The sequence below is a fragment of the Crocodylus siamensis genome, chromosome 4, assembly GCF_052110815.1.
Source record: "Crocodylus siamensis isolate JL-2025a chromosome 4, ASM5211081v1, whole genome shotgun sequence".
Taxonomy (NCBI): Eukaryota; Metazoa; Chordata; order Crocodylia; family Crocodylidae; genus Crocodylus; species Crocodylus siamensis.
The window spans coordinates 244781665-244799064 of record NC_143398.1 but is presented as its reverse complement, the minus strand read 5'-3'; the positions used below and the strand labels follow the sequence as shown (position 1 = coordinate 244799064).

The 17400-nt window shown below is 50.9% G+C and overlaps 1 protein-coding gene across 11 annotated transcripts in view; it reads left to right on the top strand.

Moving 5' to 3' along the window:
• Nucleotides 1-17400, top strand: part of BIN1 (bridging integrator 1) — a 128946-nt gene that overhangs the window by 67440 nt on the left and 44106 nt on the right. For 7 of the 11 annotated variants that reach the window (XR_016442127.1, XM_090046066.1, XM_090046074.1 and 4 more), the window contains exons 5-9: nt 3013-3108; nt 8438-8545; nt 11584-11676; nt 16490-16575; nt 17073-17148. Coding sequence is in view for 10 of the 11 variants with exons in the window: in XM_090046066.1 (XP_089902192.1) it covers nt 3013-3108; nt 8438-8545; nt 11584-11676; nt 16490-16575; nt 17073-17148 (459 nt within the window). In the remaining variant the exon portion in view is untranslated. The remainder of the gene's footprint in view (nt 1-3012; nt 3109-8437; nt 8546-11583; nt 11677-16489; nt 16576-17072; nt 17149-17400) is intronic. The other 4 variants (XM_090046073.1, XM_090046072.1, XM_090046075.1 and 1 more) reach the window with 1 other exon arrangement.

Here is a 17400-nt window from a genome sequence, read left to right as displayed (position 1 = left end):
GCGCTGGTTAGGCTTCTGCTGGGGCAGTGTGTGCAGTTTTGGGCTCTTCACTTCAAGAAGGATACAGGGAAACTGGATTGGATCCAGAGGCGAGTGATGACAAAGGTTTTGGAATGCAAGCCATTCAAGGAAAGGCCGAGGGAAATGGGCATGCTTAGCTTGGAGAAAATATTTGAAAAGCTGCCATAAAGAAGAGAGAGAACAACTTTTTCCCTCTTGCAAGAGAGGATGAGATAGGAAGCAATGGCTTTAACTTGTAGTAAAGTGGATTTAGATTAAATCTTCTTAATTCTAAGATAAATTGGACAATAGAACAAGGTGCCCAAGGGAGTTGTGATTTTTTTTTTTTTATTGGAGCTGGTCATAGCAGTCCATGATTCTTGGTAGTGTCTCAGTTGTTCGGCAGCTGCCACTGCTTATTCCTCACTGGCAGTTCTACTCCTCTGCTCATGATATCATAATTGGTTTTTGGTATTCAAGGCTTTGTTCTGCTGCCCATCACATTCAGATCTGAGCTTCAGGGAGAACTGTCATGCTACAAAGGCAAATCTGAGCAAAGTGAAGAAGCAACAGCTGGAGACTCTTAAATTAGTCTTTGAGGTGCCACCCTGCTCTGCCCCCTTCTTGTGGCAGTTCAGGTGGGAGCCAGTGGCTATCAAAACTGATGTTCCTTGGCCTTGGAGGCTCCTGGGCTTGGGCAACCTTGATTTATATCAGTGGCTTCTCATGTTTATCTAACCAACTCCCCATGGCTTAATCCTAACTTCAGCAAGAGTGCTTTGTGCCTGATTGGATGTGTGCACACTACTCAGCTGCATTTGTATAAGCAGACTTTTTTGTGGAGTATCCAGAGAGGGTGGGAGTTCAATGCATCTTAGCCCACAGGCAGACACCCAAGGGAAGAGCCACAGAAAGGTATATTGTTTGCATATATTTGGGTGTGTGGCTTAAATGCAGAAGTACCCAAGTGGGCTGGATATGCTGGTGATCCGGGAATGAAGATCTTTAACAATAGGCAGACAAGGTTCTTTGGGTGAATCTGATATCTTTTCTTAGACCAACTTAAATAGTTGGAAAACAATTATTTAAGCAAACTTTTGGGTTCAAAAACCCATCGTCAGGCTAAGGAAGTTTTTGCAGTTGGTGTGTGCTCTTCCTGGATGGAATGAAAAGTTAAGAAGTAAAGTTTTTCTTTCTAACTGTTGCAACAAAGATGTGCAACAATGTTTTGCAATTAGGGCTCTCAATTAATCATTTACGTGCAATTAACATATTAAAAAAATAATGAAAGAACCAATTTCACATGTTAATTGTGCATGTGGCCTTGGAGCCTGCACTTGGGCTCTGCTCTGCTGCTGTCACTGCTGCCTCTGGGCCACTCAGTGGGGCAGCAGTGGCAGTGCAGAGGACCCCAGGGCAGGCTGGATGTGGGCTCCAGGCGGCTGCAGCAGGAAGGTGGGGTGAAGGGAGAGCATGCGCACAGACACACATGAGCAGCCACAGCCTGCACGCAGCCATGAACACAGCCTGGTGGTGCGTAGAGCAGTGCCCAGCAGATGTGTTTGAGGAGAAGGAGAAGGGACCGGGGGTGGGGGCAGATCAAAGCCCCCTTGGGGAGGGATGGAGTGGGGCTCGGGTGAATGGGGCCTTGGGGCCAGGTGTGGGATGGAGCCATGGGTGGCTTGTCTGGGGGTGTGGCTTCCTGACACTGCATGCACCCCTGGGGGAGGCATGGGGAGCATGTGCGTGGGGCAGGGGCGAATTGCCCACCGTGGGCTGTTGCTCTGTGTCCTGCTGCCTTTGCCGCAGGAGCCACTGCCCACCCAGCGGTGGGAGGCACAACATGGCATTGTGCAACTCCCGGGCAAAGGCAGTAGGACGCAGAGTCCCAGCCCACACTGGGCAGTCTGCTTTTGCCCAGCACACAAATCCGGGGGGGGCACGTGCCCCCCATGCCTGCCCCAATGGCGCGCACAGTGGCAGGGAGCCGTGCCCCCTGCCCATGTCCCTGGATGAGCTGTCCATGGTTCCACGACACACCTGGGCCCTGGGGTCACATTCAACCAGCCCTGCCCCATACCCTCTCTCACCATGGGGGCCTCAATCTAACCCCTGCCCCTTCCCCTCCACAGACTGCTGGGCACTGTTTGCATGCCTGCCCCTCACTCCCAAGCCACAGCCCCCCCCAGCCCTGCTGCTGCCCCTTACTCCAGATGCACAGTAGCCCGCATCCTGCCAGGGCATGCAGGGCCCTCCCCCACACACTTACCTCCCAACCATACAAAATACCTGCATAATTTTGAGTTTTTAGCTGTGGAATTAAATCGCGATGAATTGTGACTAATTTTTTTAATCACACAACTAATTGCGCTCACATTTTTTAATAGCTTGATAGCCCTATTTGCAGTGTAACATACCAACAGGACTGGTGAGTGCTGGTGCCAAGAAAGAAAGATCTTCCTTTGGTCCTGTTCTTCAGGCTGTCCCTTGGGAAGGGATCATCAGCTTTGGCTTGGGGTAAAGCAGCCTGATTTTCATTTCCATCCCACTTGCGTGGGCTGTGCTCTCAGCATCTTGATCATTGAAGTTGGTGGGAATTTTGGAAGCAAGTTCACTGAGAGCATGAGCGAGTGTATACTGCAGTCTCAGCTTATGCTCCAGCTGTAAGCACTGTCATTTAGGACCCTTTGGTGCTACTGGTAAAGTTCCCTCCTAGGAAAGGAGAGAAAATGTTGTGGGGAAGGCACACAACCAGGCACCCAGTTGGGAGCGTGGCCTAGTAGATGGAGGGAAGTAGCAGAATCAGGACTCCTGGGTTCCCTTTCTGTGTTTCATACACGAACGTGGGCAGGTCAGTTTAATCTCTGCATGCCTCCTTTCCTCCAGAAGGGAAGAGGTAAGTGTCTCATTGGGGCTCTGGGGGTCTTAACAAATTTATTGGAAAGTGCTTGGTGGCTGTGGAAATATATAACGTTGTCATTACTGATTGGGATGCTCCTTTTTGTCTTGCAGAACAATGATCTCCTCTGGACAGATTTCCATCAGAAGCTTGTGGATCAGGCGCTCTTAACCATGGACACTTACCTTGGCCAATTCCCGGACATCAAAGTAGGGAGCTCCCCTCACTCCTCTTCCACTGTTCGGTAGAGTTGCGGGGACCCTGCGGGTTGCAAATGTAGCTCTGCAAGAGCCTTCATCTTAACATGCCATCATCTCTTATCATGGGTGTGGGGAAAAGGAAGTGGTACAGGATTGCCTTTCGGGGAATTAATTCTGGCCTTAGCTGGCTGAACAGTGGAGATGGTTCAACTGCAATCTCCTCTTCTCTTTTGCTTGGAGGATAGTTGCATTAGCAGCTGGGGGGCTAGTATCCATGGCAGTGCATTAAAGAAGGAAAAGGGGGGAGCCTGCTGTGCTGGAGAGACCCATGCCCATGGTGATGATACCCTGAGTGTTGGCATCACGACTGGGTTAACAGGCCCAGCAGTGGGATGGGCTGTGATGACCCAGGCTGTTAGGATAGTTGGCTAGACACAGCATGATAAATATTTACTGGTTTCTTCAGCCCCCAACTCCCGTCCTTTGGAGGGTGTGGAAAGCAACGGGCTGGGATAGCTGGTGTTAGCTTAGCACTTTATAATCCACATGCTTTCAGCAGTTCCTTGTTAGCAGAGCATATCTGTGGCAGAAGACCTGTTGTGTGTCTGTGTCCTAAGAAGAGAGGGCTTCCAGGTCTACCTGCCGCGTAAGGGAAATGAAACCAAGTCGGACAAGCCATTGTTCTTGCCCTTCTGCTACCTCCACTCCTTTTGTCCCAGAGATGCATTGACTTAATTGAAAGGCTTTTTGGTGGTGCACCAGGGTGTGGGGAGGTTAGCCTGATTTTTTTGCTTTGTGCAGCATAAGAAGTATCTGGATCTGTGCGCCTGTGCGTGCAATTCCTTTCCCAAGCCAGCACCATGCCATCATCAGTTCACTGATGACCACCAGTAGTCTTGATTCTCTTGTATAAGCAAAAACAGCATGGGGCACGCACGGCCCAGCCGCATGCAGCCTGCTGAGCCGATGGGCTCTAGTGGAAAACACGACCCGTGACAGTGACTGCAAGCAGGAAGTCGGCGTCAAAGAGGCACTCTCCAAACACTCCTTGTCTTGCACGTCCACCCAGCACAGCCTCCAGGATTGCGCCGAACGGTGGAATGACCCTCTTGTGAAAATGTGGCTGGGACGGGCCAAACTTCCTGAAAGGCTGCAGCTCTGAGTTGCTTTTTACGATGCTGAATTTCATAGGGCCTGCAATTGTTCAGAGAGCAGAGCCCACGGGAAGATGAAAAACCAGAATATTCAGTAAAGTACAGCCCGTCATCCCAATGATCACGCTTCATCTTAGGCATTTTTTAATGCATTTTGGCTAATGTTCATGATTGGAGGAAGAGGGCTTCTGGGTGATGGCTCAGGATCAGTGTCAACCCTTCGATTGTCTGACTTTTTAGCCCTGTTGATATCTTCCCTGGAAGTGCAGAGCAGCCAGCAAACTGGCTAGTGCTGCTGGCCAACGTGCTTCAAAGGATAAGGCTGGTATGGCAGGGAGATTACTGAACCAGTCCCCAGCAAGCCGCTTCATGCCGGGGGGAGGAACTGATGGGGGGACGTCTCTATTCCCAGCACAGGATCTTAGCATATCCTGTGAGTTTCCCTCCTCCTAGTCCCGTGATCTCCAGCACCCGTTCATGTTTGGGAAGGCCGCACAGGAAATGTCTTTGCCATGTGGAAGCACTTGTACAATGTCTCTATTTGGGAGGCATTGACTTGGCTCCTTCCCAGTGAAAACAACACTTCCCCTCCCTTGCTCCCTTGTTGTTTTACCTTAAATCATTGTATTTGGCATTGTTGTTTCTGGAGGAAAGTACCGTTTCGGAGGTACTTACAGAACAAGCCTTGGTCATGGAAAGCCCCATGGGGCTCGGCTTCCTGGAGCTTCTTATCCCCCATGTGCTCTTACAGCCTGCCCCACACCGCACCATAGAGGTTGAACAAATGGAAAGTCAAGTCCTCCTCCAAGCTGCCTCCGCCTGGGGCTGCGATAGCAGCAGTCCCCTATTCAATGCTCCTGTGTGTTGTGACTAGCAGCGTGGATGCTCTCGCATTGCTCTCGTTAGACTTCAGTGTCTGCGGAGATGCAGAAGGGCAGCGTGCACCTTCTTAAAGTTACTGTTTCAGGCTTTCTGCAGGCTTATTATTAGAGCTTTTTGAATCCCGTAACTCTAATGGGACAGCATTAAGGTGTGAGGTTGGAAACGTCAAAGGAAAATGATGGCATTTAGGAACCTAAATCCCACCATGTTACATGGGATCAGGCACCTAACTCCCTTCTGCATCTTTCAACGTCCAGATGTAGCTGCAAGTGTTGCATTATTGATGTCCTCCCCAGTCCCCGAGTAGTGTTGCAACAGAGAGAAACAAAACCAATTGCAGGCTTCGTTAAGGTCCTTTTCTCATCAAAACGATGCCCACGTCTTGCTCCTTTCCTACAACTCGCCTCGTGCTGGGACCCATGACATCATGTTTATTCTAGCCAGCAGACCACTTCTTTGAAAATGTAAACCTTACGGCAGTTCTGCCTTTACGTCCTGTTCAGTTGGGATATGCCGCTGTCCTCTTCCACAGCCCTAAGAAGTGACTTCCATCAAGTTTGTTTTGCTTGAGGGCTAGAAACCATTATAAAAGATATTGCAAATCCCACATCCATGTGACTGAATGGTTCCCCTTTGCACAGGTATTTAGAGGTGCCTCAAAGGTGACTTGCAAAAGGGAACAAAAAGTGAGTGATATGACATAACAAAAGCCAAAGAAATGGGAAGTGCTTTGTAACAAGGAAAGAACCATTTAGCTGGATACCTGCCAAACAGTTGGGAAGAAAGTTCTTTTTAAAATATTGAACAGCCAGTTGGACATGTCTACACGTTCATTAATGCACTTTATGTAATGCACTTTAAATCTAGTACTTCCATTGTGAGGTACTAGAAAAATGCACGTTAGCCTATTTAAATGTGCGTTAGCTAAAGATCACGGTTTTTGTGATGCTTTAATGCGCATTAAAATAGGTTAATGCGCATTAAAGCACACATGTAGACATGCCCAGATACCTTCTCTTAAGTGCAGAGGATCTGCTTTCTGGACATCTGAGACTCCCAGACACAGGAAAACCAAAGCTTGATATTCCCATTCTTTTTAAAGCTTAAAAGGAAGCCAATTACAAAACTTCAAAAACCTTCCAATACTCTTCCACCCATCGTAAAAAACAAACAAACAAACCCAAAACCACCACAAGAGAGGACAGAAAAAATCCCCACTTCTTTCCTCCTCTAGCAGGTCACTGGTTCTGGTTTCCTTTAATAGAAATGTTGCTTAATCATCATTTGAGTTTTCCAACTGGGGTTTTTTGTCTGATTTCCTGACGACACAGACCTCTGAAGGATGCAGCGGGTGAAAGGGGAATGAGCCACTTCTGGGTACCGCTGCATTCAGGGAAGCTTTGATCAAAGCAGCCTCTGGATCTGTCAGTGCTGAGGTTCTTTTTAAGCAATTTAAAAGTTGACTCAAAAATGCCAGGCTGCCTTTGTGCGACCAGGAACCTCTGTGTGTCTCCTTGTGTGATTTTGCTGACCCATCAGGTGCTCATCAGGAGCTGGGCCTGTCCTGCAAGAGGGCCAAATGTTGAACAGATGTCCGGCAGCTGCACTCAGAGTTGTATCAGACATTTAATTGAAAGAAGAAAAGAGGGTGGTGAAATGGAAGGACAGAGTACAGCTGTCTGGCAGACGGGGATTGTGGAGAGCAGCCTGTCTGCAGCCGATACCCACTGGAGGACGAGCCGGGGAGGAGACTGCATCTCTCCCCAAGCGCAGGGCAGAGCCGCCACTTGCAAAGCTAAGCCCAAACGTTGTTCCTCTTCTCGCACTTTCGCTTTCCTTGACGCAAGGGGATAAAAGCCCCCTAAATGCTTAGTTTCTTGGCATCTTGGCTCGCTTTCTCCAGCCCTCTACCCCCGCCATGCTGTGTTAGCCCACAGAAAGTCCTCTCACCAGCAGATCATCCTGACCTGGGATCAAATCCCTGCTCCTCCACAGACTTCCTTGGGTCCGCTCGGACACGTCAGGAAGGGCTGGATGTAGGTGGCTTCGGCAGAGCAGAGCCCAACCCTCGGTGGCCGTCTCAGTCATTTTCCAGCCCCGCGTGGAGGCAGTTCAGGGCAGACGACGTGCTCCTGTTGGGAGAGTTAAATGCCTAAGGAGGTTATTTCTAGAAGCTGCCATCTGAATAGGGAGCTGCTGGACATGCTGGGGAGGCGAGAGGGGCTCACGGGGCTGACCCGATTCATGGGCCGGAGACCAATGCTTCCCCTTGCTTGGCATCCTCAGCTGCAAACCCTCCCCAGGAGTTAGGACAGCTGCTTAGGAAGTTGGTTCCCTACCTGCTGAAAGCATCCTGCTCGAGTTTTGTCCCCCCACTTAGTCTTATGGGCGATGGGCAGCACCTGTGGTTTTGAAAAGATCAGTGCCTATAGGGTGGATGTGGGTGCCATCTGCTTGGGAGAATCCCTTTCACACTCGCTTCTCCTTGCTCCCTTCCCCATGTGTAAAACATGGACGAGCGCTGCTCCAGGGAAGCTGTGGGGGCAAATGCATTGAAGACATGGGGGTGCTAAGATGGGGCGGTAAGGGTCACCTTGCAGGTACCTAAGGTCGAAAGAGTTCTGCAATAAACCCGCACGGCTCTGCAAGGGTTCGGGCCTCGGTGCCAACAAACCTGATTCCAGGATCAGACCATATGCGTATGCACTTTGGGGCAGGCACCGTGTCCCAGCCATGCCTGGGTGCTCCAGCAGTGACAGCGGAGGTGAAGGACGATATGCCAGTGTTTCCACAGTGTATGTAACTGCTGGCATCGACCTCCCAAAGGGAGTGAGGCTGAATCCTGGAAGCCAGGGGTGTTGCGCTCAGCCTGCCCACGGGGCCAAATGGGGCGTGCAGGGCCAGTCTGCAGGCTGAATCAGGCCCACAGACCGGATCCGTGTTTTGGATGCAGGTGCCCTGGAGCGCTTCACAGACCCGCGCTCCAAGCGCTGGAGTAGCCGCTACCTGCAATTCAATCCTGGAGCAGTGTAGCGGCCGCTGCATGCAGCTCGCTGGGCTATCCGGCGTGCCCTGCACACTGCCTTTGAAACCCACTGGCCCCGCTGGGGCTGGATAATAGGGCTCCACGAGCCGGATCTGGCCATATCTTTGACAGCCGTGCTGTAAACAGCTGGAAAACGCTGTACGTAATTCTGCCCAAACCTTAGACTGGCGGGGTAGACTGCTGCGGCGTGGGCAGGGCAGGGGTGTAAATGCGGAGGGCTTCAGCTGATGTGCTCTGGTCTTCCTCTCTCCCTCAGTCTCGCATCGCCAAGCGCGGAAGGAAGCTTGTGGATTACGACAGTGCCAGACACCATTTTGAAGCCCTACAAACCGCAAAGAAGAAGGATGAAACCAAAATCGCCAAGGTAAAGCCCAGTTCCTCGGGGACGAGGCTCGGGCATCTTGTCATTTCTTGCAGTCTGCGATAACTTTGGGAGGATGTTTTTCAATGCATTTTGCAAAATGTCCCCGGATGCCGTTTTTGTTTAAAGAAATGGTGGGCAAGGACAGAGCCACCAGGCAGGGTCCTGCCCATCGGCTCCTCCTTCCTCTCCTTTGGAGAAGGCTCTGAAGTGTTTAGTGGGCGTCTTCTCTGCAGGGTGCAAAGTGAAGCTGTCCAGGACACACGGCTGGGTGATGGTGACCGCAGAAGGCCAAATGGGAAAAGGAAGGGAGGGTTTTCTGGGGACTGCCCAGACCTCGGAGGAGGAAAGCTGGATTCCAGCTCCTGCTCTGACATGGGATACTGGTGTGCCTCAGTCATCCCAGCTTTAAAACAGGGATGAGACTTGCAGCTTGGGTGCTGCGCGTTGGAGTCCGTGACGATTTGCCTAGTGCTGTGGGATGCCCTGGTTAAGAAACTCACGGCAGTGCAAGCGGGAGTACTATAGCAGAACTCAGATGGGTTTTGTAGCCCAGTGAAGACGAGGGTTTGCAAACCAGCTGGGGTGTCGCATACAGCCAGACACGGGAAACGGCTGTGTGGGACCGCTGAGGACCTCCGCCACATTCAGCACCCCGCTGTCAATGCAGTGGGCTGCGAACCATCTGGACCCAAATGATCTGAATTTTTTGGATTTGCCCTTGATCAGAGTGGGCACAGCGCAGTTACGGTTCGTTCGGAGCCTGTGTACTTTTTGCTGCTGGCCACACTTCCTCTGGTGAATGGTGCTGCTCTTTCCGACTGGGGGGTGATGCAGCCAGCTCCGGAAAATAAAACCAGGTTTATCCTCCATCCCCACGCCTCCCTTTCACCTCTCTGAGACTAGTGTTTTAGACACGTCATTAGCATGTGTTAGCTCGGGTGTTTGGCCAGCCCAGTGTGTTTGAGGCAGCATAGATTTGGATGTGCTAAGGTTTTTGAGTTGAATGCTAGGTTGCCCCTTGCAATTGGCTTAAGTGTTGTAAAGGCAGCTGGAGAAACCCCGATTCCACAGGTCTCAAAGGGGAATTTGGCCACGAGCCTTGTCTACACTAGACTTCTTGGACATTTAACTGATGCATTTTGCAGCCTCGTCCAGGTGAGGACCTAGGGGAGGGACGGGCTATATGAGGGCTATTTGGTTCTATGTCGGGGTGGACAAAATGCGGTCCGGGGGCCGGTTGTGGCCCGCCAGGCCATTCTGGGCCCACAGGGCCCCTAAAAAATTTAGAAAATTAATATTTATCTGCCCGTGGCTGCTTGTCTTGCCACCCTTGATGGCTTGCCAAAACTCAGTAAGCGGCCCTCCGCCCGAAATAATTGCCCATCCCTGTTCTATGTGGACTTAGTGGGAACGGAAAGAGGGTGTGAGAGTGATATGGAGGACTGGATTGACAGTTGTTGGAGGCTTCTGGTTCACACCTAAATGTTTTTCCCACATACCTGGCCCATGTGATTGCTCAGACAAACCTTGGAGCAGTAAGAAATAATCTGCGGGCACGTCTACATGCGCATTAATGAGCCCTAATTACAGCGCATTAAACTTAATACCTGTTATAACAGATACTAAGTTAATGCACTGTAATCGGCGCTACTGTGTATTGGTGCAAATGAACGCTTTTTTTGTGACGCTTAACGCTTATTGGACTAATCTACTGGACGTTAGCTCATTAGCACATTTTTTGCCAGCTGTGCTAGTGTGCACTAGAATGAGCCCAATGGGCATTAAGCATCCCGTATAGCGCACCCGGCGTGTCTGGGGACTGCCAGGCTGATTTCCATCCAGGCTGCAGTTTTGTGCTTAGGTGATTGGTTGGCAGCTCTTTGTTTTAAACAGTTGGTCTTCAGTCTTCTGGGGTTTTTTTGTCATGCAGTGAGGATAACTTGACAGCAACAGGGTGAAAGCAGCTGAACTGTGGATGCTCCCGAATCCTTGCATCATGCAGAAAGCCAGTGACCCTTATCCCACACGCAAGGAGTTTTTAGTCGAGTGGCTCCAAGGACTGAACGTTCCTCCACGCCTCCTAATGAGAGAGAGCCTGGAGCGTGCACATTAATATCTCAATATTCATGTTAATATTGCTTGTTAATATGCAAGCTGATAAGGAATATGATATAAAGACTGAAGTTAGTAGCCAGGAGAGCAGGTTCTGTTCCAGGCTCTAGTGTTGGGTGACCTTTGACAGATCCCTGCGAAAGGACCGCAGTGCCTTTCCAATGATCACCATGCTGTGCCTCAGTTACCCTATCTGGAAAATGGGGATGAGGCTACTTGCCTGCCCTTGCAAAGTGCTCTGTGATCTCTGGGTGGAAGGAACCATAGAAACTCAAAGGGCTGTTATTAAATGGAGAAGGTGTATTGCCATTTAATGTCTTCTGAACATCCCAGGGAAGGAAGGGCCCTGGCGGGTCATGCAGTCCTACCCCCATGCACGGAGGCAGATGCCATTTTAGGACGGCATAAATCCTTCTGCCGGCGGGCGGCTCCTTTTCCCCTTTGCACAACCCGGGTGCAGCTGCCTCTTCCCCTTTAGGAAACCTGCCAGTTACTGCTGAACTGACAACACACCATTAAAAGAAAGTGCCATGGCCTGTCCGTCGTTGCATGCGGATAATAACGGTGTTTAATTAATCCTGGCCTCTCTTTAAGCAGCTTCACAGCAAGCCCTCAGACCAGGGTATTTGTGCGCTGAAGTCACTAACACTTCGTGCCTGTTGCTCTTTGCAGCTGGACGGCTGGTAAATGGTATCCCAGCCCCCGCACCCTCTCTCACCCGGTCGGATCATTAATTACCGCTAAACTTGGCATGCCCGGAGGGGTTTATAACTGATTGCCCCCTTGAGGTTTTGTTCCTCGCTGGCCTTGGTGACGTCGGGCTGACCCAGATCATAATGCTCTCCCTGTTGTGATTTTTATTTTCTAACCAAGATGTCTGTCTCTCTCGTTTCTTTGTTTTTCTCTTTCCCACTCCCTCCCCCCAGCCTGTTTCGCTGCTTGAGAAAGCTGCGCCTCAGTGGTGCCAAGGGAAACTACAGGCTCATCTCGTTGCTCAAACTAATCTGCTCCGAAATCAGGTGATTGCCACCCTACCTGGCGCTAACCCTGCACGTGCTCCTCTCGGCTCTAATCCCGTACCGTGCAGCTGATCGGCAGGCAGCGTTCACTCTAGCTCCCCTTCAAAGCTTGTTTCGATCATCCAGGAGCCGATCTCCTCCAGCTGGTCGAACACCACGGACATGTGAAGTTGCCTCCGAGGCTGGGCCGGTGTTTTTAACAGGCTGTAAAGTTATTCTGTAAAGTAAAGCAATGGGGAAAAGAGTATGTGGGGTAAGATCAGGGCAGATCATCTCGCGTCTTCTCACTGTCTTATTCAGAAACCTTAGGAGGATGGGTCGTGGCTGTCGGCTGTTCAACAAAGCCATGCATGGGTATCCCCATGAAAGTGGCTTATATGTTTGTGCAACTTAGATGCAAAACTTTTCCAGGGGGAAATCCAAATGTCCAGATTTTTTTTGCTGGGAAAATCTCCAGCGATTTCAGAGACCCCATTTGGGCTGGATGAGTGAGGGGCCGGTGCTGCAGAATTTGCGTCCGGCACAAGCTTTCCGAGAGGGCTCGGAGCAAAGTGCTCTCAGGTGTCTCGTTATGGACCTAGAGATGGGTTTGTGGTTGTAGCCACGCGGGTCTAAGGACATAGGCGGATGTGATTTCCACACCCCCTCATGGCCACCCTGATTGTAAATGGGCACGTTTGTTAACTGAACTGGGGGGTCGCACCACCCCCTTGTGCACAAGTGGCGGCAGAAACTGGTGTGCCTGTCTGTGCCAGGCGACTCCGATGGGACCACGGGACTTGGGGTTGGGGAACCTTTGACTTTTTTTGTAATTAGACTTCAAGTAGAAATCTAGGGGATTGCCCAAGCGTACCTGGATTTGGAGAAATGCGTTTTCATGATGCAATCTCCCTTGGCGCTTGCTTTCTTGGCAGGTCTTTGGTGAAGAACAGCAGGCACTGACAGGCAGGGTTAGGGGTAGGGCTAGGTAGGAAGGAAAACAAATAGTGGTGATGGGAAGAGGCAGGGAGTCATTACCTGGACTGGAAGGAACTCAGCTAGCTACGTATTGGTTCTAGGAGGTCTTATCTGCTCACCTGCAAAAGCTCACACGTCCTCAAATGCCTGGTCAATGAATCATAGTTTACCAGCAACCGCTCTTACCTTTAAAGGACCTGGGGTTTCCACAGCCCTATTTTGACTTGACAGGGGCCAATACAACACTGGATGGCGTCATAAACTGTGCATCTGCTGATGCTGTTTGCAGTCTCGAATGCTGAACTGCAAGGGAGGAAAGGCATACAGTTCCTATGGAGAAGGCCTGCAGGGGTTGCTTGATTTTTTTTTTTTTTTTTTTTTCCTTTTTTTCCTTCTTTTCTTTTCTTTTTTTTTCTCGTTAAGGGCTGTTTTTTACCTTAGAAATATTTGTAATATTCTGCTGGGGTTTTTTTTTCATTTGTTATTTACTTATTTTATTTTTTGGCTGGAAGCCTTTTTCTTGGGGACTAGAGAACTGGAGAGGGGACATTTCTTAGCCCCAGGTCAAAACTCGTTAGAGATTTTCTTTAAGAGTCGGAATTAGATAGCAGTTTCATCAGTCCCAGCTGATGGAAAATATCATGATCGGTTTAAACATCTCATGCAAAGTTACAGATCCATTTTATTTGTCCTGAGCATGTATGGTATTCTGCGTTTTCTTCACTAACAGAGGTGCTAGAAATTTACTTTGACTTACCCCCCCCCCCCCCCCCCCCCCCAAAACCACAAAACCCCACAAAATGAATTTTCATGTTCAGCTGGCTTAAAAAAAAAAAAAGGCAAGGTCATATATGTGATAAAAATCAGATTCATGATAAGATCAGGGGGCCTAGCAATGCAGAAATTGGCTAAAAAAATAAATCAGAACCTTTATCAAATGCTCTGCTTTCAGCTTCTCGTTAAATCATAGTCTCATTAGTCTTCCAAGGTCTCCCAGTGAAAGAAGGGATAAAAACGATCAGCTCTCTTTCAAGCAAAAAAAAAAAAAAGCCCTGAAACAAGCAGCCTTTCAGACCTCTTCTAGCGAGCCGAGCGGGAGCTCTGCGGAGCCTGGGAGAGGTCCGCTTGCGGGGGTGTGATCAAGCTGCCCGGTCACTGTTTTGGTGATGGTGTTTTTTTGCAACAAAGAGGAAAACAGCTGAGAACGGCAAATTCCTGCCCCTTCTGAGCAGGCTGGCTCCTGTCTGAGCAGCTGCATCCCTCCCTAGCAGAGCTCAGGGTTTCTGCCCCTGAGTCCCAGAAGCCAGTGGCCCCCAGGCCCCGAGCACCGCAGCCGCCTGGCTTCCTGGAGGGTCGGGAGAGCTTGGTGGTTAGCAGGCTATATGCTCTCTCTTCTTTTTTCTCCCTGTCTGGCCGTGTGTTGTCCCTTGGACCTGGAGGCTAACGTATGCAGGTGTCCGGTGTCTTGGACTTCACTTGAGCAGCTCACTTTTTGGGGGTTAGCAGAAAATGACGGGAGTTTCGTCCTTGGAGGGTCTCAGCTTCTCATCTGTAATAACACTTGTCTTAAGAATCATTGCTATTAAGACAGATTTCACATATACAGCAACGGGGGCCATGTGAGTCTCTAAAAGAAGCCGATTTTTTTTTTTTCTTTGTTTTCCCCACCGGCTGCATTTGAACCCTGCGTGGGCTGCTCCGGCTCCTCTTCTCAGTGTGCCTGATGACTGAGCCCGGGGCATTTGGGGTTCAGGGCAGCTGTGTTGGAGGCCCCCAGCCCTGCCTAGGAGGAAGCTTGCTGCATCCAACCAAAATAAGACCCCCTCGCACAGAAGCCCCGTAATAATGCGCTGCTGAAAGAAGTGAATTCAGCTCCGTTGCTGGGCACATCGAAGGGATTTGGGATAAACACCACATTGCTGCGGCAGCGCGGAGCTGCGTGCGCCCCACGACCCCTCGCTCCCCGTTGCATTTCTAGAGTGAACGCTGCCTCTGATTTCTTTGCTCTTTGTTTCAGGATGTCACAGTATGTGTGGGGCTGGCTACAGCCCCTTGCTGGGTTTCGTGAATGGAGGAAGGCGGGGGGTATTTGGTTTTCCTCTGAATTCAGCTGGTTTACTGAAAAATAACAGCAGTTCTTGCTACATTAGTCCCTATGTAGTCTGACCCCTGGATTTAATCCTGATTCAGTCCTAGCTTAGAAGTAAAATGAGACCCGTTTAAACATGAATGTCTTTCTCTCTTTCTACTCCTTCTTTCTCTCTGTCTGCCTCTCTTTCTTTCTTGGCAAGTGGATTAGAAAAAGTCATTCATGGACAGATTTTCAGGTCAGCTGGGCCCACGTACCCTCATACCCTCTGGCCTTGAGTGTACGTAGCCGTGTGTCTGCCTAAGCAGGGCTTTGCTCGGTGGGGCTGGTCAGTGGCGTGGACTCGGCAGGGCTGCCCGGCTGCTGCACGCGTGGCCTTCAGGAAGGACTCGGTTAATGGAAGTGAAATGACCACACCTTCGACTCTCCTATGAAACAAACTTTCATTATTACCCAGGAGAACTTTTACAATCTTTTCTCCTATGTGTGAAGAAGGGTGCTTGTGCCCAAAAGCTTGCAATTAAAGAATTTTTTTTTTTTTTTTTGGCAAAAATCCAGGTCTAATAAAAGGTATCGCCTCCACCACGGGCTCCAGTATGCTTGTCTCCCACCTGCCCCTGCTCCATGTCGCTTTTGGAGACCCGCTGTTTAACACAGCCCAGACAGGAGGGCCTTGCAGGTGCCTCTGGAGTGACCAGAGCGCTCCTGCTCTGACCCTCATCCCTGCGGGCGCCATTTCCAGCTTGTAGATAGCGGGTAACTTCTGAAGGATGGGTGAGCTAAAGGGAGAGACGCCTTGTCTGGTTCCTGATGGCCAGGAGGAGACCAAACCCAGCCTGGGTGCCCCCACAGCCCTGCCCCACCCCAGCCTTGCAGTCCTCTGACTCCTGTTCATCTGAGTTTTGCACAGGCCTGTCTCTGAGCGCCCAACAGCGCTAAGCAGGATTTCCTTAATGAACCTAGTGCAGAGTAGATAGGATCTCCCCTCTCCTTGTCCCTGGGAAGGGGCAGGAAGCCAGCATCCATCTCTGAAGGTTCACGCGATGGCTCAAACCTGGAGCTGTCCGGCCCCAGGGGAGCTGCATGGGCACGCGGCCCGGTGACACGCCTGCTCCGGTTGTGAACGGACGCCGGTCCTCGTGCTGGTCTTCCTTTTACGGCGTGCGGCTGAACCGTTCACGCTGGGAAGTCACTGTGCCTCGTGCACCGTGGCAAGGAAGAGGGTGGGACTGTTTTCCTTGCAATGTTTTTCTTTCTTTTTGTTTTAAATACGGGGCTTTGAAAAGAAGAGGCACCACACTGGAGTGGAAGGAAACACGTCGGTGCCGATTTGCAGCGTGTCGTAGGAGCTGCAGGGCACCCTCAATCTCTGCAGCGTGCTAAGCTTGCACTGGTGTCAAGCCCTTGTTTAGAAATAAAATGAGATTAATCATGGCAGCAGGGTAGGCCCCTTCCCTGTCTGCTGCCACTTAAAATGTCAGCAGACCCCGTTCGGTAGGTGCGACCACCCTGTTGCAAGGGATTGTCCTGGTTTTAAATGCAGTCCTCTGGACAGCAGCAGATGTGACAGAAGGGCTGTGCACCTGCTGACCTTGAACCCCGCAGCTCGCAGGTCTCCTGTCGGGCTGGTTTGGGTTTGCCAGTGTCCCTTGATAGTCTGGTGCTCTTACCTGGCCTCTTAAGAAAGCCAGGGAGCAGCAAATGCCCTGGACTTGCTGGGGTCTTGGCTGTGCTGATATTAACTCTTTCCCTGTCTCCGTACTTAAGGCTGAAGAAGAGCTGGTAAAAGCTCAGAAGGTGTTTGAGGAGATGAACGTCGATCTGCAGGAAGAGCTGCCTTCGCTATGGAATAGGTGGGTGCGGCAGATATTTCGATGGGCATGGTTCGCACGGCCGTCTCTGGACAGAGGTCGCTCGCGGACCGGCTGCTGCTTTTGCATGCGATGGGGAGGAAGGAAGTGCCCCGGGGGGGAAGCAGGCTTCGCTTACCAGGGCACCTCCTTGCAGCGAGGAAGGCTGCATCGGTCCATGAGCAGCGCCTCTGCTGCGGGGCAGCTGTAGGCAGCTTCTCCATGAGAAGCTTTGTACCAGGCCTGCATCTTCGTCTCTGGTTCGTCTCCAGATCTCCTTATCCGGCCTCCTACTTTTATTCCTTAACGAGTGTGTCCTGCACAGCAGCTGTCCCAGCCTCCTGAGCCATCTGCGGGCTTCCCGAACCCTCTGTACCTGCTGTTGCAACCGTGCGGAAACGCGATGGCGCTGCGAAGCGTGGGTGGGTGCCAGCGGGAGCCAGATATCCACCGAGCCGTGCATGGCCATTTAACTCCTGCTATTTGTCTTCCTTTGGCAGTCGTGTTGGTTTCTATGTCAACACATTCCAGAGTATAGCGGGCCTGGAGGAAAACTTCCACAAAGAAATGAGCAAGGTAAGTTTTGCCGGCTGCGTCCATCGCTCCTCACGCGCTGCCGGGTGGCAAATGCCCCCGGTTCTGTACAGGAGGCTGGGACTGAAGGAGTGAGTCGTAACGTGGATGATTAAACAGTCACGAGGTCACTTCAGGGTTTTGGCTGGTGGCACCAATGGTCGTGCATCCCTTTAATGTAGGGGATCCCCTACACCAATGAAGCCTACCTGAGTCGAACTTTGGGTGGGAGGGTTTAAGCGACTAACATGAATC